This window comes from Athene noctua, chromosome 9, assembly GCF_965140245.1.
Source record: "Athene noctua chromosome 9, bAthNoc1.hap1.1, whole genome shotgun sequence".
NCBI classification, from domain to species: domain Eukaryota; kingdom Metazoa; phylum Chordata; class Aves; order Strigiformes; family Strigidae; genus Athene; species Athene noctua.
Window position 1 is genome coordinate 26,669,375 of NC_134045.1, and position 25,684 is coordinate 26,695,058.

The 25,684-nt window shown below is 62.4% G+C and overlaps 1 protein-coding gene across 1 annotated transcript in view; it reads left to right on the forward strand.

The window, feature by feature from the left end:
* The first annotated feature begins 8 nt into the window (after positions 1-8).
* The window catches only part of WWP2 (WW domain containing E3 ubiquitin protein ligase 2), a 40,633-nt gene continuing 14,957 nt past the window's right edge, over positions 9-25,684 (forward strand). Inside the window, exons 1-8 of the mRNA XM_074913243.1 lie at positions 9-57; positions 3,214-3,297; positions 3,942-4,089; positions 4,363-4,481; positions 11,086-11,223; positions 11,955-12,051; positions 16,956-17,095; positions 19,725-19,941. Of these exons, the coding sequence (XP_074769344.1) occupies positions 12-57; positions 3,214-3,297; positions 3,942-4,089; positions 4,363-4,481; positions 11,086-11,223; positions 11,955-12,051; positions 16,956-17,095; positions 19,725-19,941 (989 nt within the window). The 5' untranslated portion in view covers positions 9-11. The remainder of the gene's footprint in view (positions 58-3,213; positions 3,298-3,941; positions 4,090-4,362; positions 4,482-11,085; positions 11,224-11,954; positions 12,052-16,955; positions 17,096-19,724; positions 19,942-25,684) is intronic.

Here is a 25,684-nt window from a genome sequence, read left to right on the forward strand (position 1 = left end):
GCTGGTGTCACATGACGGCGGGTGCTGGAGCCGGAAGCGGGAGCGGAGCGGTCGCCGGTAACTCGGGCGGCGGGACGGGGTGGGGGGAGGCTGCGGCTTCCCGGCGCGGCCCGCCCGCCCCGGCCCCCTGGAGCTGCTCTGCCCGCCCCGGGGCGGGACCGGCCCGGCGAGGTGAGGCGCGGCCCGCGGGGAGGTCTGGCCTGGCCCGGCCGCCGCCTCCCCTTCGCGGGGGAGCCCGGGGCGCGCTGCCCGCTCTCGCCCTCCCCGGCGGCCGTCGCGGCCCGGCCCGGTTCTGCGCGGGGCGAATCGGCACCCGGCTGCGGGGCAGGACCCGGCCCGGTGCCGGCGGTGGGTGGGGGGTGCTGCGCCGCCGCCGCGGCCCCGAGGGTAGAGCCCTTGCGGCAGCGGAGCGGCGGCCCAGGGCTGCCCGCGGCCCCGGGGGGCAAGGCTGGGCCGCCGGCGACGGGAAGCCCGGGGGAAGCTGCGGACGGGAGGCCTTGACCTTCGCAAGGGGGAGGCCTGGGGGGGGTGTCGGTGGGGGAGCGCCCCGGGCCCGCGCCGGTCCCAGAGCGACTCGGCAAAGGGTGCGAGGGGCGGATGGGGCGTGGGGGAGCGGGGAAAGGGCCGATCGGGGAGGGAAGGGCCCGGGCCGTGGCACTGAACACAGAGGCGCTTTTTGGTACTTGAGGGGTCTTTAACGTGGCCAGGGACGAAAAAACAAGTGACAGTGAAATGGCATAGAGTCAGGAAGAGAGAAAGTGGAAGAAAGAGCCAAGATTTAAAAGAAAAAGGGGTGAGTGCAGCTCGGAGGGGATGGGTCTCTGCTGTCATGTTACACGGGAGTGGGCAGTGAGGGAACCGGTGGCTGGTTGGGCCCGGGGCCCTTTTCTGCCCCGGGGTGCGCAGGCGAGTCTGTGAGCGCAGGGCGGGCGCGTGGCGGCGGCTCTGGTCTGTGTCCCGGTGCTGGGGTACGCTGGGGATGGGGGGGAAACGGCCGGGTTGCGAGGGGACGGGGGTGTGGAGCGCGGGCTGGGAGGTGGAAATGCCTCTGTAGCCGGCAACGCTCGGTGGTTAACGAACCCCAAACCGCCTCCCGGGGCGGAGCTGGCGGCTGCCGGCGCCGTGGGGGGCGGCTGGAGAAGAGCGAAAGCAGCGGCGGCAGCTCTGAGGGAGAATGGGGATCCGGGGTCCCCGCTGCAGGGGAGCGACCCTTGGGTTTTACCACGGTAACTTAGAGGCGCCGGTCACCCGTGTTAGTGTGAGAAAGGCCCTGAAGGATGAGTTCCCTGCTCGGTTTAGCCCAGGAGCTGGTCGCAGCGGGGCGCAGGAGGTGCTCCTTCCCAGGGGCACGTGTGCCCGGCTGTTCTCTGCGGGCTGCGAACGGTGATGTGGAGTTGAGGAGTCAGAACAAACACGAGGAATGGCCGTAACCTGAGGGAAGGCCGAGGTGGTGTCTGGGCTGGCGTAATTGGGGTAGGACTAAGTGTAGTAATAGCAAATGTATCTAGACTTGTGAAGGACCTCCCTCTGTAAGGCAGCTCTCCCCCACTCCTGAGGGGGAGGAGATGGGCCTGTGTCGGTGAACCCCCGACCACCGTCTGGTAGAGCCGAGGCAGCGGCAGGTCAGGTACCAAACGAGGTTCTCAAGGCAGAGGGGGATTGTCCAGGGCACTGGCCAGGTCTCTGCGGAGCACAGGGTGGGTTTGCTCTGCTGGGGGGGGTGAGCTCACATGGGGCTGGGAGAAGGGGTTGGAGAGTGGAGACTCTTCATGGGAGGGGAGTTACAAAGGAACCTGGCTTTGGAATGGAGCTTGCTAAGGTCTAGTGAGGCTGTGGGGAGAAGGCAGGAAAAAGAGAGAGACTCCTGCAGAAGGAGGGAGGTGGTAGAGGCGGGAACTGCTGGAGATGCTCTTCTCCCCTCTTCATACTTCCCTCCTCTGGGTGCTGGCAGGCGCCCAGGGCCAGGCAGGAGGGGTGCTTGTGGCTTTGGTGCCTTGGAGGGGGAGTCTGGTTTGACCCTGTCTGAGCCCTTGTGTCTGCCCCAGGCAACAGGATTAAAGCTCCTCTTTGCTCCTGCCCACGGGTGGGCAGCAGATCCCCCTGGCTGCCCCATCGTGTCGGGGGCTTGCCCAGGCAGGGACCCTCTGGTCTGTGACCTTGACACCCGCCTGCCCTCGGTGCGTCCTCCCCGGCTCCTCTGCCCGGGACGTGCTGAGGAGGGCCGCAGCCCGCAGGCTCAGGAGGCCGGTGCGAGTCAAGAGCTGACTCTGTGGTCCCGGCAGAGCACCTCGTGCTTCTGCGTGATACGTGACCTCATCCTTCTGCTTCGTGGTCGGCCGTGTCGGCAGAGGCGCCCAGCCACGTGCCCTGCCAGCGTCCCCGGGTGTTACAGCCGGTGTCCTTCCTGCCCGCGCCCCGTCCCTGGCGGGTGGCTCTGGGGAAAGCTGCAGAAGGGGCAGGGGGAAGCACCGTGCCTGCGGTGACAGTGACGTGGCACCGGAGAGCGAGGAAGTGGTGAGTGCTCCAGGAAGCGGAGGTCTGGGCTTGCAGCCTGCTCCGCAGCGTGGTCCTTCTCTGTGTCCAGAGCAGCTGTGGTCCCTGTCCCCTCCACGGTGTGTTAGAGTTGACGGGACTGATTTTTCCGTGGGATTTTGCTGCCAGGAGGTGACCTGGGCTGTCTGTGGGGGATGCAGCTGCTTCCCCACACCGTGACTTGACCTTCCTCTCTTCTGCCGGTGTCACTGCCTCGTCCTTCTGCAGGGATCCCTCGTGCAGTGGCCGTGCCGGCTGTTCGTGCAGCACGGAGCAGGGCGTGAGGCAGCGTTGGCTGAAGGCTTTGGAGAGGGCTCTGTCCTCGTGCCGGCTGCGATCAGGGTGTCAGGCTGTGAGCTGTGTGAGCTGTGGCTGCCTGGATGGGGTGTCCAGAGGGCTGAGCGCGGCCCAGCTTGGGATCTCTTCGGGCCGTGGTGGTGCCGTTGGAGGGGGGGTTCCTCTCCCTAGGGTGCAGCAGGGGCTGGGGTATCCGCAGTGAGAGGGAACCTGTGTTCACCAGGCGTGAGCCTGTCCGTTGCTGAGTCTCCCCTCCACGCGGGTCACTCGCAGTAAAGGCTGGGCTGCGTTCGGGCCCACAGGGGCTGAGCTGGGACCCCAGTGCAGCCCTGACTTCCCCTGCGCCGTGGGAGTGGTGCTGAGGTGTCTCCTCTCTGCTTCCAGCCAGGGGTGATGCCATGGCCGCTGCCAGCTCCAGCAGGGCCAGGGCCGGGCCGCCCTGCGAGAAGTCCCAGCTCTCTGTGAAAGGTGGGTCCTGCTGCCTCGCCGGAGGTGGGGCCGGGGGTCCCGCGGCAGGGAATGTGGGTTTTGGGTGCCTCTGCTCTGGGGGGGTGCAGGAGCTGGGGAAGGCCAGCCCTGCCCTGCGTCCCGTGGGTGCCCGGGGAAGCGGTGTGGCCGTTGGCCGGGCTCTGCCGCTCCTCCCCTCGGTTGCCGCCGGGACGTGGCTCCGTGGCCCTGCCAGGGCCGCGCTGGTGCTCCCGTGGCCGCGAGATGGCTCCCAACGCCGGGAGCTGCGTCCCTGCCCCGCAGCCCCTGCACCGGGCACCGCTGGCCCGGGGGCTGCCGAGCCTCGCCCGGGGCTTGCCCCTACCCAGCGGCTCTGGGAGAGCCCCCTTGCCCCCAGGCCTGGGGCAGGGGGTGTGTGTGGGGACCGTGACGCTCCTGCAGCCTTCGGCTGTGGGTGAAGCTGGGGACAGGCAGCGGTGGGGGTGGTTACGGCAGCACCTGGACCCGGCCATCGCTGCCGTCAGGAGCATCGTGTCCTGCCGCCCCTCGCCCAAAGCGCTTTGGCTCTGCGATGAGTCGGGGCACCCCGAGCTGGCAGAGGGGTGTGGGGTGGGGACGGGGTCTCCCCTGCGGCCGCCTGACCCTCCGCCTGCCCCCCTGCCCAGTTGTGTCTGTGAAGCCCAAGGCGCATAGCCGCCCGTCGCGGATGAACTGCTACGTGGAGGTGGCGGGTGACGGGCTGCCCAGCGAGACCAAGAAGACGGGGAAGCAGATGGGGAGCTCTGAGCTGCTGTGGAACGAGATCCTCATCCTGTGAGTCCCCGTGAGCTCCTGCCCCGGCGTGGGGCTGGCCCCGTGCTCCCCGCTGCAGCCACAGTGCCGTCGGCTGGAGCCGCTCGGATGTGGGAGATCTTTGCCCCCCGGGACAGCCGGACGGGGGGGCAGGGGGAGGAGGGTCTGCCATTGCCCCGTGGCCTCGCCTGCCTCCCTCCGCTCCCTGGCTCCGGCAGGCCTGGCGCTGCCGGCTCCCCGTTCAGGGAGCAGGCTGGAGGCCACGGTGATGGCCCCCTTCTCTGGTCTCTGCAGGAACGTCACCGCTCAAAGCCACTTGGACCTGAAGGTGTGGAGCTGCCATACCCTGAGGAACGAGCTGCTGGGCACCGCCTCCGTCAGCCTCAGCAACCTGCTGAAGAGCGGCGGGAAACGTACGTACGGTCCGGACCCACCGGGGTTCCTCGGCCCCGCCAGAGTCCCGCAGGCGCGCGGCGGCGGGGAGAGGCCGTGGCCGCAGCCGCTCCTGTGCAGTCCCCGGCCCTGGGGGGGAACAAGGCCCCATTGTGCACCCTGGGCCGCCCATCGGGGCCGTGCCGTGCGGAAGCCGTACCTCCGTCAGCCAGGGTGCCGCAAACCCCTCAGCTATTTGCTGCCGTTTGCGGTTGCCGGAGCGTGGCTCGTGACAGCAGCTCCCACATAAAGGCGGCCATTCAGGGCTTGGGCCGCACGGGCGGCTGCGCGGGGCTGGAAAAGGCTCGTTCTGTCTTTTCCAAGCAAAGCTCTGCTGCTTGCGAGAGACTGGTATTGAATGGGGAGAGGGGCCTCCTGTGCCCTGCAGGGGCACGGGGCTGGTTCGGGCTCTGCCCCGTGCCAGGGGTTGGGGTGAGCTCCTTCCTGGCACTGCCAGGCTGCTGTGCCCCGGGGTGGCGCTTGCTGGGCCGCGCAGGGAGCCGGGCTGCTGCGGCCGTCGTCTCGCAAAGCCCGTGAGGACCTGAACGTCCGCCCCGGGTAGTCGTAGGGCTGAGCTGTTCTCTCAGCCAGGCTGCAGTGGGGTCTCTGCCCCAGGGCACCCCCCCTGCAGCTTTTTCTTCCCGAGGTGTGTGTGAATGCCGGGCTGGGCTCCCGGAGCCAGCGCTGCTCCCGCCCTACCTGCCTGCTCCTCTGCAGGGGCACAATCGGCTCTTTCATTAGCGAGCGTCCCAGGGGGCTGTGTGGAAAATGAATGGAAAAGGCAACTGGCTGTTCTAGCTTGTCCGTTAACATCCACCAGAAAAAACGTGTCAGATTTTTCCTTGACACTTTGGGTTAGGAGGGGAGGACTCTTAAAGCTGCAGAGCTTGCTCTGCCCTGCCGGGAAGGTGCTGCTGTGGGCTGGGAGCAGCCAGCGCTGCCCGTCTTGTCTGGCCTGGCCTCTGCAACCCTCTCTTTGCAGACTCACTGCGTGGCTTTGGGCTTTGCTGCAGCTCCGGGTGGGCCAGAGACCACCGTCGGTCCCGTGGGAGCCCGTGTCCGCGGGCGCATGGGAGACCCCTTCCCGAGAGGGCTCCTCGCCCTTCCCCCTGCCAGCCAGCCCTGGGGAAGTGCCCGTGTCACACAAGGGTGTGCACAGGGCGTTTGGGATCTCAAATCATCCCAAGTCGGGCCATTAATGCCCTAACGCAGCCTGCGACCCTCTGCCTGGGGAAGGCAGCGAAATGCGCGTGCCTGTCGCCCGGCCATCCTCTCCCTGTCCTGCCGGGCACAGACCCTCTTCCCAGCTTAGCTGGGTTTGTTGGGGTGTTGGTGAGGTTTTCTGTCAGTTACTGCTACGTGAGCAGAGCTGTGGCCTTCGGTTTATATTCCTGTAGTTGTCTGACATGGTGTGGAAGAATTGTTCTGGTCGCTCTGTGTGTGGGCAGGGGTGTTCTCGCTGCCGGTGACATCCGTGGCCGTGGGTGCAGGGCTCCCACCTCCCGGGGGCACGCTGGAGCTCCCCCCTCCCCGTTCTTTCTGTCAGCCCTCCTGCCAAGCACACCTCGCTTCAGGTGCAAGAGTCTTGGCCCTGAGGCCTGGCACCTGGAAAAAGAGCTCAGTGATGAGCCCGCTCGGAGCTCTGAGCTCCCAGGAAGGTGGGGAGAGCCTCCGGCGCTGACAGCTGGGCCGGAGCTCCTGCTCCAGGCGCGTCCAGCCCTGCTTTCGCGCTCGCAGCGCTTCCCGCTGCCTTGGCAGGAGCCTCCGGGGCCTCTCCTCTGGCAGGCAGCGCCCTCCCGCTTTCAGAGGGGATTGGCCGGGCAGATGGAGAGGTGGGTAAGAATGGGCTCAATCACAGAAAACGAGCTGGAGCCTTCCACAGAGCTGAGCTGCTCCCAGGGCTCCTGTAAAACAGCTAATTTGCAATGGCACAGCCCCCTGCCCCGGCCCCCGAGCTGCTCCCTGCTGCAGAGGCACCTCTTTGTTCCCAGGCTCCAGGAGCTCCTCGCCCGCTCCTCCCGCGGAACGTCCTTGGCCGCCCTCACGCCACAGTCTGTGGGGAAGCCGATACTGGGCCTTGCTGGTTTGTGCTGGTCCCCCTTGAGCAGTGGGTGTCTGTGTAGGCGCTGGAGCGAGCCAGGCTGCCGCTCGCAAATGAAAGCGCTCGCTTTTATTGCTCGCTGCTCGGGTTGCAAGTTACATCAACAGGCTCCCGTTTCTGGAGTGGCACCACATGCCAGGGTTTTACAGATCCTGCAGAGCCTTTGCTTTCCCTGCTGCTGTGCCCCAGGCAGAGCTGCCGGAGCCGCGAGAGCCTCCGGGAAGCCAGCAGCAAACCCCCAAACCTCTGGGAAGCTGCAGCTGCCGCCCTCCCGCTGTGGCTGCGCTGTCAGAGGGGCTCTGCTGCGCGGCCCCGCAGCAAAGGCTCTGAGGGAGGAGTCGTGGAGGCAGATCCTCAGCCTGGCTGAGGCGACTCTTGGGCGAGCTGGCTCTGTAGCAGCTGGGCAACAGTTCTGTAAAATGGCTTGTCCAAGCCAGTAAGTTGTGGCGGGGGTCGGGCCGTGCCTACCCCACGTCACCTTTTGGGCGTCGCATCCCGAGTGTCCTGCAGAGCTGGTGGGACTGTGACTGCCAGCACCCTGCCCGAGCCCTGGCCACCTCCAGGCTCTCTCTGGGTGGGAGGCCAGCGAGGAGACGGGGTCTGCTGGCTCCAGTCCTGCCCTCCCCTGGCCGGGCTGGTCAGAGGCAGGGGGCTTTCTGGCTTTCTCCAACCATCTCCTCTTCCCTCCCAGGGCTGTGGTGGTTCAGAGGAAGGAAGCAGAAGTCTGATGTCCTCCCGGTTACACCTGGCAGCTCAGTGGAGTGGGACACAGTTGTCTCTAAGCCACTGGTGGCTGATACTGGGTCAGCAGCAGGGACAAAGCTTCCCACTGCCTGGGGAGACTTTTACATTTTACCTGCAACGGTAAAGATTATCCCTTCCCCTAAACTCTGGTTTCCTCCTTGCTTTAGGGATGGCTGCGGAAGGTCTGACATCCCCCTGCTTCTTCCTGGAGGGGCTGTAGCCACAGCATGGAGTCCTTCCTGTGGTTGCTGGCACGCACAGAGGTTAAGCTAGTCTTAGCTTGCTGAGCACCAGGGAGGTGGGTGCTGTGCAGGGTGCTGCCCGCCAGCCCTGAGCTCTGGGGGAGCCCCAGGGGACGCTGGTGCGGCTCGGTGCTCCCGCCAGGGCCGAGAGGGGCCCCGCTGACGTGACGTTCTGCCTTGCTTTTTCTGTCTAGTGCCAGGGCGCTTTCAGGGCAGGGTTCTGACTCTGGGATTTGATTCTTCCGCGGGCTGATGGGGGGCGAGTAGGTTGCTGGCTGGAGCACGTGGTTGTCGGGGCAGCCCGGAGGATCTGCTTATCCTCTGTCTGCACAAGCAGCAGTCCCGGCGCTCCCGAGGGGCGACGGTGGACGCAGCTTTGATCGTGTGGAGCCGTGTGAGTGGAAACTGCCCTTCGCAGCCAGTGGAACTGTGCGAGGAGGGTCTGGGGAGCCGAGAGGGTGGGAAGCGCCCTCCGGCCCTGCCTGGAAATCCTGGCTGCCTGCGTGACGATGGAGCCTCTCCACCCGGGGAAGAGGCAGAGGGGCTGCCCCCCGCCGCGTGGCGGCTCCCTGGTGCTTGTGCCCATGAGTGTCAGACGCGTGTGGTTCCTGGAGGTCCCGGAGGGCTCGGGCTCGGGCCGAGCCTGGGGCCGTTATCACACTGGCTGCTACCAGCCTCGTTTCGTGGAACCGTAAATCCGCTTAATGGGCTGGGTGGGAATTCCAGCTCACCTCAGCTAAATGGGAGCTCTGATGCTGCGTGCGGGGCACTGGAAGTAGCTGAACTGAGACCTTATTCAGGACCAAATCACCCCCCGACCCCCTCCCAAAATAATAATAATCCCTCTGACATTCTGGCTGCCGGCGGGACACAGGCAGCCTTTGTGCTCCGCTGTTCAGGGGACCCTCTGTTGGTGCAACAGCAATGTCCCTTTGTGCGTCCCGCATGCTGGACGGGGACAGTGAATGGAAGGTTCTGCTAGTGTTTATTTTCTTTAAAAAAGCTGAAGGAGGTGGAGAGGGGGAGAAGGAAGCCGGCTGGGAGGTTCATGTTCACATCCTCCACTCGGAGACACCTTGTCTTTGCTCCTGTGCTGCCGCCCCCTCGGCTGGGCGCCTGCACAATGAGGGCTTGTGCAGCTGCGGCGGGGAGAGCGGGGCGCTCGCCGAGGGGGCTGGAGGGGACCCCCGGAGCATGCGGGCACGGCTTCCACACGGCTTGGAGAAAATGCCAATTCCTGTGGCATGGAGCAGCCGGGGAGAAACAGGGTCTGGATTTGTTCTGGTTTTTGGCCGCACACAGTAGCATCTTCTGTCGCAGGCTCTTAAAACTCTCTGTGAGATCGATTCCCCTTGGAAGCAAACTGAGAGCAGCTCCTTTAGGCAGATGGGTAAGACCAGGCTTAGCAGAATCCCCTGTGTGGTGACGGGCGAGTAACGCGCAACAGAGTCGGGCTCCAAGCTCTGTGCTGTGCCGCCGTGAGCACGTGCTCATGCCGCGCCGGGGCCCGGGCACTGAGGGGCCACCTGCCTCCTTGGCGTGAAAACCTGAGGCGCTCTCACGAGATCCACGTGCGCAGCCCGTCCCGCAGCCCTGTCTTCACTGCAGCCCTTGTGGGACGCAAGGGGACAGAGACTGCTCGGATTTGGGGGTGGTGAATCCCGGCACGTGGCCAGTCGGCCTGGAGGACGGATGGCTACTAGCCATGGGCTGGAGCATGTGGTGCAAGTGCTGTGGCCGGCCTCACGCCAGACTCCTTCTCTGTCCCTTTTGTGTCCCTCCCCGTTGTGTGAGACCCGCAGGCGCTGCGGGGACGAGCGGCTCGGGCCTGGGAAGGAGGGCAGGAGCCGCCCTTGGGGTCAGCACAAGAGCTCGTGGCTGCTTCTGGTCCTGGCAGCAGCCAGGTGGGTGCACAGCGGCCCCACGGTCTCTGCGCCTTCCTCCCTGGTGCTGTGCGAGGGCTGGATTCCACCCGGGGGCTGTAGGTGCTGTTTGGGTGGCAGTTGCACACCCTGGGGCCCCCCCAGCGTGTCTCAGCCCGGAGCTGGAGATGGGACGAGGGCTCCCTGGGGAGCGTGTTCCCATCCTCCTCCTGCTCCCGCTGGCAGGTACTGCACCCCGTCCCCGCAGTGGGCCAGGACAAAGCAGGTTGCTAAAAAATGGTGCCATTGTGTCATGAGCAATCTGTGTATAATAAAAATATTATTTGAGCAAATGAGTCAGGAAGCGTCTGGGCTGGTGTCCCAGGTTGGTGCAGCCAAATTTTTCTGGCCTTCTGCGGCAGAGCTGGGTGTTTCGGTCCTGCTGGCTCCGGCGGGCATCGCTGCGATGGAGCGGGAGGGTCGCGGTGTTCTCCCTTCGCCCGGGGCTGGAGGGGCTGTGGGAGGCGTGCGGGCAGCCTCTTCGCCCCGTGCCTTGCTGGGCACCGGTGGCTTCCCGGTGGCACTGGGGACACCCCTTGCTGCTGCGCGAGTGCAGCGGGGAGCCGGAAGGGCGCTGGGTGTCTGTCCTGGGGCGCAGGGAGGCAGAGAGCACGTGTGTCGGTGAGAGGAGGCCGGGACTGGCTCTCGAGCAGTTGCCGGGTGTGCGGCTCCGTGCGACTCCCCGGCTCCCCTGCCCCGCCGCTGCGGCCCCTCGCGCCGTGCCGAGGGCAGAACGGTGAGCGGTGGTCCCGTCACCCCTGAGCAAAGCCGCAGTGTCCAGCTGCGCGTGAAGCTGTGACTGGCAAAGCCTCGCTGAGCTGCTGGAGCCAAGCTGGCTCGCGAGGGAGGGGAGTGGAGCTGGCAGCTGTCTCCAGGCACCTCCCAGCCCACGCCACGCGCTCCAGAAGCTTCTGCGAAGGCGCTCCGATGCTGCAGCGCCGCATTGCTCTGCGCTTGGGGACAGCCCTTGGTGCTGGCGTCTTCAGGGGAACTGAAACGTGGCATGAGGACGGAGGGATGTGCTTGGGGTTTGCCTTTGCCGCTTGCCTGGGTTTTCTAGGTGGCATGAGGATACCCCCGATTCTGAAAGATGCTGCTTGCTCCTCTGCAGCAGGCCAGGGCTTCAGGCACCGTTGCCTGCTTTGTGTCCCAGGCACGTGCCAGGGGTTGCCCTCACAAGGACCCATCTTGCCCTGTGTCAAACCAGCCAAATTCCTCAACTTTCCTGCCACGACCTCCCCTACAGCCCCAGCTCCTGGATCTGTGAGCGATGGTGGTCTCGTCTGCGTTGCAGCCGGGGGCCCTGGGGCAGGTCCTGAGTGGTGCCTGGTGAAGGAGGGTCTTCCCCAGGAGTTGGTGGTGGGGCTGGTGATGCTGGTGGATACGTGTAGATGTGGAGCCAGTGCTGGTGGGGCTCGCTGGGACAACTGGCATGTTGTCCTTCGGGGGCCAGGGGGGGACTGGGAGGCTGATGTCCCATCCCATGGGGGAGCTGGGGTGGCAGAGCCATCCTCCATCACGGCTGGCATCCCGTGGTGACTTGGTCTCTTTCTCCGTGTCCCCTCATCTCCCACAGTGGAGAACAGGCAGCTGACCCTGGACCTGCAGACGGAGAACAAAGGCAGCGTTGTCTCTGGCGGAGAGCTGACGATTTTCCTGGACGGGCCCGCTGTTGATCTGGGAAGCCTGCCTAATGGCAGCGCCGTGACAGAGGGTGAGTGCCGCCTGTCTCCGCATGCGTGCGGCGACTCTGAGCACGAGGCAGGGACAGGAGGAGCGGGGCTGAGAGCAAGGGCCCCCCCGCACCTCTGAGCAAGCGCCCCGAGTGCCAGCAGCCGCCTCCGCCCCCAGGTAAGGCTCCAGCCCCACGCTTGCACACGAGGGACAGCGAGCGTGGGGTGGGAGAGGAGCGGGAGCGTCGAGAGGCTCGAGAGGCCTGGAGGCCCTGCACAGCCACCGCACGGCTCGGCCCCTTCCCTCGCTCTCCTCTGAGGGCTGGGGAAACGGTTTCTGTATTTAACAAACCGCTCAGGAAAGGGCTCCCTGGTGCAGAGGGTGTGCGGAGGCACCGGCTGATGTCTGGCCCCAGGGGAGCGAGCAGAGCTTGTGCGGGACAGGGGCTGGTGTGTTGCTCTCCCTCAGCGGCTCCTTTTCCTTGCTGGGAGGTGAAGCCTGTGAAATCTGGGAGCCTTAAACGCGGCGGCTTCGGCCAAATCCTGCCTGTACCTTCCCTAGGGCTGCCCTTGGGGTGCTGTGGGGAGGGGCAGTGCCGCTGCACGGCGGTGGGAGAGGAGAGGAGAGCACCTCAGCGTAAAGGCAAGGAGCAGGGGCTCTCTCCTCTAACGTATGGGGCTGTTGTGCTTTTGGGTCTCTTTTCTGGAAGGAGGGACTGAAAAGCTAGTGTCTCAGTCGTTTTCTTCACCCACTTTTTCTTCACCCATTCAGGGTCCCAGCTGCCTGGACGGGAGCCCAGCAGCGCGCCCGCAGCCACGGAGGGCAGACACCAGCCTCCCAGTACAAACTGTTTTGGAAGCAGACCAAGGTAAGGGTCCCATGCTGGCAGCACCCCTCAGCCCGTTCCTGGGGGGTGGCTGTGGCCGTGAGGCAGCCGAGGACTGTCTAGGTCACCCCTGTGCAGTGGGAGACCGCTGTGGGTCTCCCAGCGAGCCCCCGGCAGAGCAGCCAGAGCTGGCGTGCGGCTGACCTGAGCCTCTCCTGAAGTGTTTGATTCTCAAGGACTGTCGGGTCTGTGATGGCCCAGATGGTTTCCCCCGGTTGCTCTGCTGGAGGAATGGTCTGTCAGGAAGGTGTGGGGCAGGCTCTGACCAGGCAAACCGGCCGAGGGCTGCTCTGCAGGGGACGCTTCCAGCGGGGATTACGGGGACCCCAGCTCTTGCCTCGAGTGCAGCCCAGGCCGGGCGTTGGGAAGCACAATGCTCTGGGTGATGGGCACAGGGGGACGCTTCCGAAGGTCCAGGGAGAGCGAGAGAAGCCGAGCAAGCAGAGCTGCAGGGAAATAACAGCTGCTTCCAAAGGAAATGAGATGCTTGGGCACCAGGCCATCCTGGGCCTGGCACCGTGCCCTTCCTTGCCTTCTTGCTGGGCTGGAGTGGCTCAGCGCTGCTCCTTTTGGAGCTGTGGTTATTGAGAGACGTGTCACACTGTCAACATGGAGTTGAATTTAACACCTATTTATATTTCCAGAGCGTGGCAGTGGCCCAGCAGCCTATACAGATGTTCTGGTTAGAAGTGTGCCTGTAGCGAGGGCGCCTGCAGCCTGCCCGATAAGAGGTTCCCTGTGCCCCCAGGCTTAGGAACACTCAGAACAAGCCCCACACCTCGAGCTTTTCTGCTCCTCCTTCATCTGCTGGGCACATACAGGAGATGAGTGAAGGAGAGAAAGGTTTTTGGCTGTAAAAAGTGACCCTGTCCTTCCATATCTGTGCTTATCTCCCACTCGAGGGACAGGAAATTGAGAGCAGGTTGTTGAACACAGTTTGTGCCTTTTTGTTGAGGCTGTTCCTCTTGACTCCTGGGTGTTAAAGCCTTCTAAGGGGTGATTGAATGCTTAGTGCCCTGAGGGGAGCCGGACTTTGCAGCCACTTAGCAGTTCTCAGTAGGTGCTAGAAAGCCTGAAAAGAAGGTTCTAGTTTGGGAGGCTCAGCCCTGTAACTCCTTGCCTCTAACTCCTGGCTGCTTTCCAACTGCCTGAAAGCAGCTTCTGCTCTCGGTGTCCTCCCGAGGAGCGTGGTGAGGTCTGGCCAGTGCTTCCACAGGGGACCTTCAGAGACCTTCCAGGTGTGCTTGCAGGCATTGAAAATCCCACGGCCGCCGTGGTATGGGAAACGTCCTGGCTGGTGTTCAGTTCATCCCACACTCACCCGAGTTTAGGGTTGTTCTGGCCATAGCTCCGCAGTTCACGTGGGGCAGAGCGCTGCTGTACGTATCCACCGTGGAGGCAGCAGCCTCTCCGGAGCGGAGTAGGGGCCCTTTGCACATGGGAATGCTGTTTGATGTTTGCTCTGTTTATATGCAGAGCCGTGTTTATTTTCATGGGCTTGGTGATGGATGCTGGCAAACTCTCGCATGCAGGATGGAAAGAAAAGGGTCATTCTTTGCTCCTCAGCTATTTCTACACTGTCCCCTCAAGGGAAACTGCTTGGTTAGGGCTTCGCTTTCTTCTCCTGAACAAATGTCATTTTGGGATTTGCTGCTAATCTTGGTGACGGGGTGTGAAATTCCACAGCCCTCTGTGCAGAGAGAAAACAGCCCAGAGGTCCCTGGCTGGGAGCTGGTGCCGTGGGTGCCCAGAGGGTTGCCACAACCCCCGTTTGTCTTGTGGTGGCCAAAGGGGCCTCTTCTGACAGCGGGGAATGAAGTAGCCCGGTTTGGTGCTCGCCCTGCGGCGAGCTGCGCCGGGTGTCGCCATCTGGGCACGGCCCTGAGGAGCTGCTGTCACCTGTCGCGAGCTCCAGGGGTTTCTGCAGCGCAGCACGCTTCGCTTTGCCCGTGTGACGGCCAGAAGTCACCCCTCAGCTAGCCACGGGCATGAGCATCCCTGAGGGCAGGCGGGAGACTTTCCTCCGGCTCACTCAGACGAAGTATTTCCCGTGGTGGGACCCCTCGCTCTGCAAAGCCCCACGCGTGGCTGCGGGATGTCCCCAGGCCTGTGGCTTCTGGTGTGACGCAGCGGCAGCGAAAGGCCGGGGGAGCTGCTGTGAGTCACCAGTTGCAGCCCTGGCACAGGCAGGGAGGGGCAGGCAGCGCTGCACGGTGCGGGGGCTCCTCTGCCTCGGAGGGGGCTGCGTGGGGCTGGGAGAACAAGCCATGAGAAGGGTGGTTCGGACCCGGGTGCCTCTTCCACCGAGCGTCCCGCTGCTGTGGGGCGAGGGGGTGTTCCTCCTGCCCCAGCTCCAGGGTGGGGGCACAGGGGTCAGACCTCTGCTCCAGCACTGCGGGCATCAGGGCTGGGGTGGGGGGGGACGTGGCTGCCTCCTCCCTGCTTTGCAGTGGGAATTTCTCGGCTCCGTGTTTCGGGAGCTGAGCCCCTGCTGCCCCCGTGGCGCTGGGGTGATCCCGGTTGTGTTTCCTGGTGGTCGTGGCCCGACCCCCTGTGCTCTGCCCTTGCTCCTCCGTGGCCGCAGGCCGGGATCTGGTGTGCCGAGGGAGGCTGAGGCCGGTGCTGCCACCTCTGCTGGCATCTCATGCCGGAACCTTCTGGCCGCCGCGGTGGGAGGAGGCGGCTGTTCCTGGGGTCCGTGCCTGGGGCCCACGGCAGCCTCTGCAGCACAGGGGCTCTGCCTTGGCAGAACCGGGGGGAGCCGGAAGGTTGATGTCACCTTGGCTGGTGCCACTTTCCTCTTTGGCATCGTCTGCTCCCTCCACCCTGTGGCCCAGGAGGGGCCGTGGGGCAGAGCACGCTGTGGGGCAGAGCAGCCCCCCGAGGTCCCCCATCGGGGGGGGGTCCCGCACACCCCGCTCCGTCCCACCGTTGTGGCTGCGAGAGGCCGTTCCCATCGGCGCTCTGCCTTGTTTTCTCCCCGCTCCTATTTTAAGAGCGTGTTCCCAGCCCTGCCGCTCTCACGTGGCCTCGCTGGGTTTGTTTCCACGCGTCTATTAAAAGACAATGCCCAGATGGGAGCACTCGTAGGAGGGCTGGGCTGGGCGGCGGGCCGGCTAATTCAGGCTTGGTAACCCTGTGTGGCCAGCTGGCAGCCTGGAAACATCCTGTTTTGGTTTCTAAAAACTCTCGGGCCAGCTCTGAGCTCATCTGTGCTGAGCAGGGCAGGGACCAGATCCCTCCCGTGCCTTGGGGGCTGCTCCCACCAGCACCGGCTCCTGCGGTTAGTGCCACCTGCCCGCTCCGCCCTGGCCGCGGTGCCTCCAGCCTTGCCGTGGGGTGAACATGGGGATGTTTTGGGAGGTGCATGGTGCCCACGTGCCCCGCCGAGCCCTGTGGCTGGGCAGTGAGGGGCCACCTTCACCTCCCAGCCCGTTCTGTGCCTGCAGCTGCTCTGAGTCCCCAGGTGCTGGTGGCCAAAGCAAACCCCTACACATAGCGATGTCCTGGAGGTAGCCGGGGTTTCTGGGGCGAGTTCGCCACCTGAGGAGCCCCCTGAGGAGCCCTTGTGTGGGGCTGCCCTCCTGGGAAGTGCCGTGGCTGGTCGAAATGGCCTCAGCAGCTCCTGCTCACAGGCTGCTCTGCCCGTGGCTCTTATCTGTTCTCAACCACCATCTCCTGCTTTCCCATGTCTCCTCCTGATCCCAGCCCTTCCTCTGCCCAAGGAGAGCGGCTTCCAGCCGGTGGGAGGAACCACGGCCTCGCTGGGGCTGGTGAGGGTGGCATGACTGATGCTGCGCCCTGTCACTGCCAAGCTGCTGTCCCCTCCCAGCTCCAGCCCGGGGACGTGGGGACAAGTTTGTGGGTTTTGCCCTTTTAAGGGGAGAACTTGGCTGGGGTGAACCAGCTTCCTAATCCCTGCGGTCCTCACCCTCTTCGGTTGCTGCCCTGGGCTGTGATGCTGGGTGGAGGTGGCTGGGCTCTGCCTCTGCTCCCCTGGCCGCAGACGTGGGAAGGCAGCATCCCCTCTGCCACCCTGCCCGCCCCCCTCCCTGCTTGCAGGAAGGACCAGGCTTCTTAAGCAACGTGAAAGCCTTTCTCGAATCAGCCTTTTCTTGAATGCCTTGGCCTGCCTCGGGGGCCCAGCACGGTTGGAGGGGGGGAGTTTGCCTGGCACTCTGCCCACGGGTCAGCCTGCCCTGGCCACGGGGACGCGGTGACAGGGCAGCTCCAGCGCAGCACAAAGAGAGATGGTGAGAGATGGACCAGCCCCATCTGAGCTGGTCACAACCTGTGCTATGATTTAAGCTCCCATCTTTCCCAGGCGCTTGTTCCCTCCTCTGCCAGAGGCCACGGCTGTCCTGGCTGTCCCGGCAGCAGCGAACGCTTGCACCTTCCTCGCCTGCTTTTGTGCAAGGCTTGTGGCGGGGCGGGAGGCGGCAATGAGGGTTCCCACTGCGGAGCAGGAGCGGGTGCTGGCAGGGGATCACTCCTGGGAGCGTTACAGCAGGGGTGGCCGGAGCAAAATGCCGGTAGCCGTGGTGGCTTGGTCTCTGGCAAGCAAGTTTCTGGCCATGAGTTCCCAGGGCTACTCCTTGGCACATGGGGCAGCCAGGGTGAGCACCCACCAACAAAACCAAGGTCATTGTCACCCGGGTTACTCCTCCATGGGACTCTGCCACTGACAGGCAGGTCAGAGGAAGCAGCGGGAAGTTCAGGGCGCAGCCGGAGGAGTGGAGGCACGTGGCTGCATCCCAGCCGTGCTCAGGAGAGCGATGGCTGTGCCGGGGGAGAAGCAGTGCCAGACCAAGGCAAAAAGGCAGGAGCGGGGTTTTCTTTGCAGGACCAGCGGCGTGTCCCACCTCCCGTGTTTCTTCCCCTTGCAGGACGCACCGACATGCAGCTGGAGTGGCCAGGCAAAACACGGGGAGTGGAGAGCAAAGTCCCAGCGCCCGGAGCCGGCACCGGCAGCAGGCCAAGAGCTCGCAGCACAGCGGCATGGCCAACGGCACGGCCAACGGCACAGGTGAACCTGGGCGGGGGGGACAGAGCTCGGGGCTGCGTCGGGTGGGAGCAAATGAATTTCTGTTCGGGTAACGGATCTTGTAGCACCTGGGAATTTCCTCCTTGCGAATTGATCGATTTTCATTGATTTTAGTGCTGTTAAGCTGGGCAGCTCCGCAGCATGCAGTGGCAGGATCTGTTCTGCCTATCGGGAGTAACTTCTGTGGTTCCTCTCTGGAGTCAACCTGACAAAAAATACTGTATCCAGCTCCCAGTTTTTAAAAGGGTACTGGGACAGCAGTGTTGCTGGTGCCACAGCAAGGAGGACAGTTAGCACAGCTGAATGGACGTTTTGTCAGGGTTGGGAGTGTTCAGCTGAATTTGCCCATCAGTCTTCAGTGAAAATGTCTTGAGCCCTTTGCCCACTGCAGCTGTCTGCTGAGCACCAGCGAAGGCACAAACCCACCTCTCCAAAGGGGGCTGATTCTTACACCAGAGAGCTATTTTTGGAAAAGTTTCTCTTGTCTTTCTGTGGGTTTGTCCACAACGCCGTAAATCCCTTGCAGAGCAGGGGCTGGGGCCTGCTGAGTGCCTGGCTACGAAGCCACAAGTGGTTTATCTGTTTTCCTTCCCTGGCTCTCCCGGAGCCGGCTGGGCAATGTGGCACCTCCCGCTCCTCTGCTCTGCTTTTGTAGGCAGCCCCGTCCTTTCCTTTCTGTTGCTTATATCAGAGACCTGGAAGGAGAAGCAGGGAGCTTTGTTTCGGGTAGAAGGAAATGTTTTGTTCAACCCAAAAGGAAGATTTTTTTTTTTTCCCATTTCATTGGAAAAAACCTGGAGCAATGCAATTTCAGTTTTGCCAAAACCCATTTTGGGAGGGAGCTGGGGGAGTGGGAGGCTGACGTGAAATGCTGCCTTGCAGCTGTCCCTCCCTGGGGGGGACAGTCTGTGCTCCCCTCCCCAGGGCTGCGGGTCCCCTGTGCCCACCCAGCCCTTCCTGGCATCCCTGCTCTGTGGGGGACACTCCCTCGGGCTCTGCACAGAGGTTTTGTTCCCGAGTACAACTTGGCTCTTTGGCTTTGGTTTGTTTAAAGCACATTTTATTGGCTTGGCCCCAGCCTCCCCAGTGGCTTTACGACTGTGCTGTCCTCATCCCTGTTTACCACTCACCAACCTCTGTACCTTCCGCAAGTCCCGTCAGCGATGATTTTACACTTGAGGATGGGGAGATGAGTGTTTCGGGTGGCTGGGATTAGGGCTGGACACCCTGTCTTGTGCTCTGCGGAATGCCTCTAGAAACCATCCTCTTCCTCCTCGGTTTGGTGCATTTTTTGAGCAGACTGATGCAAGAACGGCCCCATTACATTTGTCACTTGCAGCTGTAATTTCATCTGACAGTAAAAGGAGATGATTTTGTGGCGTGTTTTCTCCACAGCCACGTTGCTTCGCCCTAGCTGTGTTCCCCCTGGAACCTTCCTTATCGGGTGAACTTTGGATCAGCTTTTCCCCTGCTTTTTCCTGGACTGAGATCAAACCGATCACGGTGTAGTTCCCTGGGTCATTCTGCAGGTTCCCTTTGAAGACTGGCACAACATGGTGGAAGCTTCTAGAACCTTGCTTTTGGAGCCTTGCTAGAAATGAGCAGCAGCCAGAGCCCTCCTCAGCTGAGTCCTGCAGGACTGGGGAGGAAGCTGCTGTGAACCTGCTGACCTGGAAGTCCTCCTCATCACCCATAGGTGCTGCCTGAGGGCTCCTTTAGCTGCTGCTGCTGTGCATGGGGATCCCCCCGACGCTGGAGGACGCCGTCCTGCTGCCCCCAGCTGCAGAGCAGAAGTGCCCCGAGCAGTCTGTCTCTTCTAGAGTGTCTGTAGCTCTTCAGTCTCCCGTCTGTGGGGGTTTATACTGTTGGGAGCTTTTTTCCTACAGTATTTCTAAAATACTGGGGCTTGTAGACACAGATCCTTCCCTTACAGTTTTCTACGTTTCTCTGCTCTAGCTTGTGGAGCTCTGTCTGCATCCCTTATTTCTTTGTTACTTGTTGCTGGTTTGTTTTTAATGCCTTTGCTTTGCCACGGAAGCCAGGATGTCTTGTAGCGAAAGTTATCCTCTGCTGGGCTGCCAAGACTCAGGGTTTTTTGGCTATCTAATAAATATTCGTCAAACAAATTCCCTTTCATTTTTTTGGTCTGCATTTTCCTCCTCATCGGTTTTCTTTGTAATTTTCCTTTGCTCTGTCCTGATCCAAAAGTTCAGTGGAATCCAGCAACGTTTAGCTCTGATCAGTGCAGCTGATGTGCTGAGCCTGGGCTTCCCTCTGGGGCAGGGGGATGCTGCACCAGCAGTTCCTGAGCTCCAGCTCCTGACCTGAACTCCCATCAGGCTGGCAGTATGTCTGCAAGTGGCCAAAAAGATACTGAGCACAAGCACAAAGTACCCTCTGCTTTTGTCTCAGGACAGAGGCAGGGGCAGCGGGTCCCGGGGGGCTCTGGGCACAGGGGGTGCTGCCTTTGCTGCAGGGAGCCCCGTGCCTGGGCGGTAGTGGCTGCCGCCCACCCCGGGCTCCTCTTCCCGGGGCCCTGTGGGTGTGGTGGATCAGCTGGGCCCCCGTTACCCTTGCTGGGTGCTAACGCCGCTGCCCTCTGCCTTCGCAGTGAACGGAGACGCAGCAGGTGCTGCAGACGTCGAAGAAGAAAGGCCGTCGGCGGGAGCGAGCGTACCGACCCCGGTGGCCTCCAGCGTGGCTGACGGCTCCGTCGCTCCTGCCCTTCCTGCCCTGACCAGCTCTGGAGAGGCAGAGGAGGCAGCCGCCGGCTCCAGCGCCCCGCCAGCCCGGGCAGCTGTGCTAGCCCTGGATGCTCTGCCCCCCGGGTAAGCTCTGCCTTCTGCTTGAGACTTTTGTCCCCCTGACAGGGCCAGCATGACAGCGTGCCTATGGCCCTCGGGGAGGGAGGCGTGGCCCTGGAAGGACAACTGGGGGGATATGGGCAAACTGGGGCCCTGCCATGCGCTGGAAGAAGAGGATGTTTGAGAGAGGGGGCTGTGCTGCACCAGGGGTTGGTGGGAGTGACGGTGGCAGAGCAGAGAGGTGCCCCCGCTCGCCCTCACAGCTTCACTGTTGTGGGTTCCTCCTCTGCGCCGGGCTCTGATCTGTGTCCGCTGTGGGTCTCTGGGGTAATAAATAGTCAATCACATCTCTGTGCCCAGGGGAGCCGCAGAGTCCTCTGCTCTTGTGGGGCTGCCGAAGGGATCAGCCAGAGGAAAACACCCGAGAGCGAGTGTGGGTTTCCTGGGAGCTCCTGCGGAGCAGGAGGGCGCGAACACGCGCGCCAGAGACACCAGCCGCTGCTGGGGAGAGGTGGGCAGGACCCCCACATGGCTGTGCCTGTTCTTCTCTCTGGTGTGGGTACTCCTCCTCCTCCTCCTCCTCCTCGGCGGGATGTGGGGAAGGGGCTGGGGCGAGAGCTGGGGCTGGCTGAGTGGTGCCGTGGGGGCAGCGGGCGGGCCCAGCCCCACTCTGCTGCAGCTGGGTTGTTCTCCCCTTGTATTTCAGACACCTTTAATTCTGGCCTGAAAATGCAAAGCACTAAGAGGGGGGGTTGAAAATGGCTTGTGTTTCGTATGAAGGGAGCTGTTTATTTTCCTTTGGCTGAGGCGATGCCTGGAAGGTCAGGGCCTCGCTGGTGTGTCAGTCACAGGTAATTAGGGCTAACGGCTCAGTGTGCCTTTATGCCGGGTGTGTGAGGGTTTCTGTTCCCCGGCCTGGGCGCTTCCTGTTTCCAGGCAGCTGGAAAAGTCCAGTGCTCTGAAAAAGGTCTTTATTCCAGGCAGAGCCTATGCCCCTTTTCTGCTCTTACCAGGTAGACTGAAGGTCTCCTTTTCCCCACCCCTGCACAGCCCGAGGTGGAAGCAGGCTGTTGTTTCTTTCCTGGGGCGGAGAGGAGCCCGCGGGTGTCTCAGATCAGGGTTTCCGGAGGCTTGGGGAGGTTGCAAGTGCAGCAAGTGCTGCTTTCTAAGACACACCAGACTTACCTGGGCCAGCTGGGTGGAAGGATGCCCCGTGTCCTCCCCGTGCCTGTCTCCCTGCGATGCTCATGCACCACTAAATCGTGCGTGTCAGAGCAGGGAGGAGGATAAAGCTGTTGTGCTTTGGGAGGCAGCTGGAGAAGAGCAGTGGAGGGGTAGTGAGCCCTCCTCAGTGCTGAGCTTGTGGAATTTGAATCTCTGGAGACACCCTTGATGAGCACCTTGTGTCTCTGTCCCTCCCTGTGCTGACCGTGGGACCCGGAGCAGGGAACGAGGGCAGCATCCCTCTCGCACGTGCTGAGTTACGTGCTGGTGCTGGTGCTGGGCTGGCTTGGGGGGCAGCTGACCTGCTCGCTCAGGTGGAGAACGAGAATCGGGGTGTTCCCGGGGGAGGGAGAGCGGAGAATCGAGTCCCTTGAGCTCCCCACGGTGCGGGCCCTGCCCTGAGAGCTGCCAGACCAGGTTCTGGCTAACAGGGCTTTGTAAACAGGGATTGCACAAAACACCGTGGCCCCGGGGTGGTATAAATGAGCTTCTGGGGATCTCCTGAGAACTGATTTTTGTCTGGCTCCCCACACCCGGGTATTGCTTTTACTAGTGGTTTGGGGCCCAACTTGGGAGATGGGGATGTGGCTGGCTGGGCTGGTGGAGGCAGCGATGTCTCAGGCAGAAGGGATGCAGACAAAACCAGGCCACCTCAGCTCTGGCAGCAGCGTGCTCCGCAGAAAGCGGTGCCGGGGAGCCCCTCGCTGGCCCAGCTCCCGCGGAGCCCACGAGCGATCGCTCTGGCTTTGCCGCTCGCAGGAGCAATGTCGCTGCAGAGCTGCCAGTTGCTCCGGAGCGGGAGAGCCGGGAAGCCGTCGTGTCCCCCCTGCTCTCTGCGTGAGCCCTGCCTCGTTCCCTGAGTGTCTCCTTTCACCCGTGGGAGCGTGGCGAGCGTTCCCGTCGGCTCCGGAGGGGAGGTGGCTTTCCCTAGCTGCGTGCCGGGGGGTGCGCTGAGCCGCAGCCTCCCTGCTCGTGCCGGGCTGCGTGCGGATGGCGCAGAGCGGCTGGGTTCATGTGGGGATTCGGAGCTATTTATTCTGCTCAGATAGCTGCCTCTGGACATCTGCACCAGATGTGGTGGGCACAAAGGCCTCTCTCTCACAACTGGGAGCCTGTCCTAGGGGCTGGAGGGTGCTGGAAGGTGTTCTGAGTAATTCCAGTTCCGACAGTGCCCAGACCCTCCTTCATATCCTCCTGGCTTGGGCAGAGCCTGTTTCCCTGCGCAGCCGAGGAGCGTTTGTGGCACAGGAGCAGCTGGTCGCAGCTCTCGAGGCCCTTGGTGCAGGGTCCCTGTTCTCGGGGGCTTCCGAGCGGACCCATAGCGAAAGGGGGAGGGCACAAGAGCCGCTGGCTCCTGCATCTGGTTCCTATCAGTGATGCTCCTGCGCGGGGGACAGACGGTCGTTAGCGCGGTGTGTATACACAGCACTGTCTCGCCCGTACAAAGAGGCGCATTATGCTGCCTGGCAGAAGGCGTGGGGCTGTGGTTTCTTACATAAGGAGGGCGTTTTGTTTGGACTGCAGGGTTGCCTCAGCGCTGCCACTCCGCACCGTCCGCGGCTCCGGTATCCGCCGCTGTCACAAGCCTCGCGGGCAGTCAGAGGGGAGCCGGGGCCAACATGTCGTCCCGCTTCGCGCTCGCAGCAACGTGCACGTGGGTGGGAGCTCCCACCATCTAACGCTCGCTAGAGCCCTCGTCTGCCTTGCTAGGGGCGACGTGGCAGCAGGCACTGGGGAGCAACGTTGGCTGGACTGCGGGTCCCCAGAGGAAGAGCCCGTTGTCGTGCGTCCACCTGAGCTGTGGCCCTTACGGGATGGCAGATGGGACGCAGGGGAGCCTGCGGCGAGCTGGGCAAAGTGGTCTGAGCGAGGAGGGGTTGTCCTCTGTCTCTCAGGCTGTCACCGTGTGTCAGCGATAGCAGTTCATCACAGCTTGCTGCTTAACGGCGGGGATTCACAGTTCAGAGGGCGAGGCAGCCCTCAGCAAATTCACTTTTCAGATCACCAGGGAGCTGCTGACCTGAGGAGCATGTGAGCTTGTCACCAGCTTGTGTAGGGTACGAGACGGGGACAGAGGACATGGATCAGGAGCTGCCACCACCAGTGGCACTCCCCAGTCCTGTGTGGCTCTTCACAGTCACAAGGGCACCCAGAGGAGTATCTGTGGGACCCAGAAACCCTCTGCCCTGGAGGAGTCCTCATCGTGGCATTTCTGGTCTCTACAGCCACAGAAACGGTACCTGGGGGTTTGGGAGCCTCTTGTCATAAAGGACTTCCAAGTCCTTGGAGCCATATTGATCAGAGAACCTCTCATTAATGAGTCTGGAGGTCCTGTCCCCGCCGGTACTGACTGCTGGCGCCGCTGGATCCGTGTGCGCGAGGCTGAGGTCCCGTTCGTCTCTGAAGCACCCCGTGTCGGCGTGGCAGAACGGCGGGACACGGGGGGTGTCCTCACCGTCAGTGAGCGGCACTGCAGGCTCTGGATCCATCCGCAGGAGGCCGTTACCTACAACTGAACTCAGAAAGATGATGCTTGAAGGGTTTTTGTGGGATGCTGGCTCCTGCGAAGTCTCAGGAGGGAGCTGGGCCTTGGAGTTTCATCTGCGAAGAGCGTTCCTCCGCCTGAGCTCTGTGCTGGGTCCGTAGCTGGCTGCTGGTGGCCACCCGAAGCACCTGCACGGCGAGTCTGGGACGGGGCTACCCACAGCTCTGCCTGCAGTGGGCAGCTCTGCGGGCAGCGGCACTTCCTCTGCCCTGCCTTCAGCCTGAAGATGCCTGGAGGCCTGCCGTCCGTCTTGGGGTGGAGGCTCTTGTGTCTTCAAAAAACCCCAGCTATGCTGATTTTCTCTGCAGTGATTTTAATTTTTTTTTAGCTGTCCTGGTGCTTTTATGCATATGAAGCACAGAGTTTGTTGTTGGAGAAGAGGAAAATTCCGGTGTTTCCCCTCTGACAAGGCCCAGTGCTGCCCAGGGGTAGCCCAGGGGAAGGGCTGACCGTGGGGTGAGGGACAAGGATCCTGATGCCCCAACGGCACCAGCGAGCACGGGTTCTGCTCTCGCAGGGTCACTCCTTTGGGTGGTGTTAGGCTGGGCAGCCCCTCGCTGTCAGAGTCTATGGGCACGGAAGGTCCTGCCTCAGGCTCTCTCTGTCAGAGATAAGCACTGGTGGCCCTACATCTCTTCTGGGGATGAGGAAGATCCAGCACCGCTGACTGGTGGCAACATCTGCAGATGTTACCTGGTCTCAGGAGATGGGTGAAGCGGGCAGCGCTTTTGAGAAGCCCGTGAGCTACGCCCTGAGCCTGGCGTTCGCGTTCCCCTCCTGCTTTCAGGGAGCTGACTCTAATCTCAGGACTGCCTTCTGCCCAGGGCAGAGGGTTTTCAGGCCGCCCGCGTGGCTGCTGGACCATTGGGGTCCCCAGCTGACGACACGCTGCCAGGGCTTGGGAACGTGGCTGAAGCTCTCCCCGTTTCTGCCTTCCCACCTTTCGAGAGCGGTGTCGAGGCTGCAGTGTGACCTGTGGTCGCAGGAGTTGTGTGCTTGTGGCTGGGGTCACCCTTTGGTGGCTTCGTGCTCCCCTGGGGAGGTTTGGGGGTGAGCAGGGATGGTGCAAGCCCCGGCAACGGGCCGTTAGTGCTTAGAGCATCTCCACAAGGGCCACTTGCTTCCCGCAAGCCCAGATTTGTTCCCTTGCTGTCACAATGGAAGCGGGTTTATTCATTTCCTGGGGCTTTTTGTGACAATAAGTTGAGAGTGAAGATTGAATTGGTAGACCCGTGGGAGCAGAAGGGTGGCAGGAGAACACTTCATCTGTCAGCAGCCGCCAGCTTGTGCCTCTTTGTTGCAGGATAAAAGCTGACGGGGAAGGACGGTGTCCCGCGGAGTGCTTACCTCTGCCAGGGCGTACACTTCCATGAATGAATGAAGGCAGGGAATGGTTTTCAGTGCAGCCGGGTAAAGCCAGGCCTCCCTATCGCACCGGCTCCCCTTAGGGGCCACCTCCGAACCAAGTGCCTCGTGGCCAGGCGATGTTTTTAAGCGGTGTCTGTCAGCAGTGAGCAGGAGGGCTGCCAAGGAGAAAACTCAGCCCCAGCCCAAACTCAAAGGATCTCCTTTCAAGATGTATTAGGAGAAACCAAACAAAAACTACATCAAAAGCTCACAAGACATAAAACTGACCCTGTGTGAAATCTTACGCTGACCCTCCTACTTTCTGGAGGAAATGAGGAATGTGTGCTCCAAATTGTGCCTGTTTTCAGCACGCAGACTGCTGCGGCACCTCTCCAGTAGTCTTGATCTGGCAAGCCAAGCAACTGCCATGTAGACCTGCTCTCGTTCTTTATTTTAGAGGAAGGTTAGAGTGCTGTAGCTAAGCAGTGCAAGGAGGTAGGCTTGCTAATCCACCAGATGCAGCTCGCTGGCTGTTCTTGGTAATAAGGTGATTATTAATTATTCACAGCTCGCTGATGCGTGGGGGAGCCTTGGCTGCACAGCTGCAGCCCGAGCCGGTGGGCACACGTGCAAACAGTTTTCCTAGGGAGG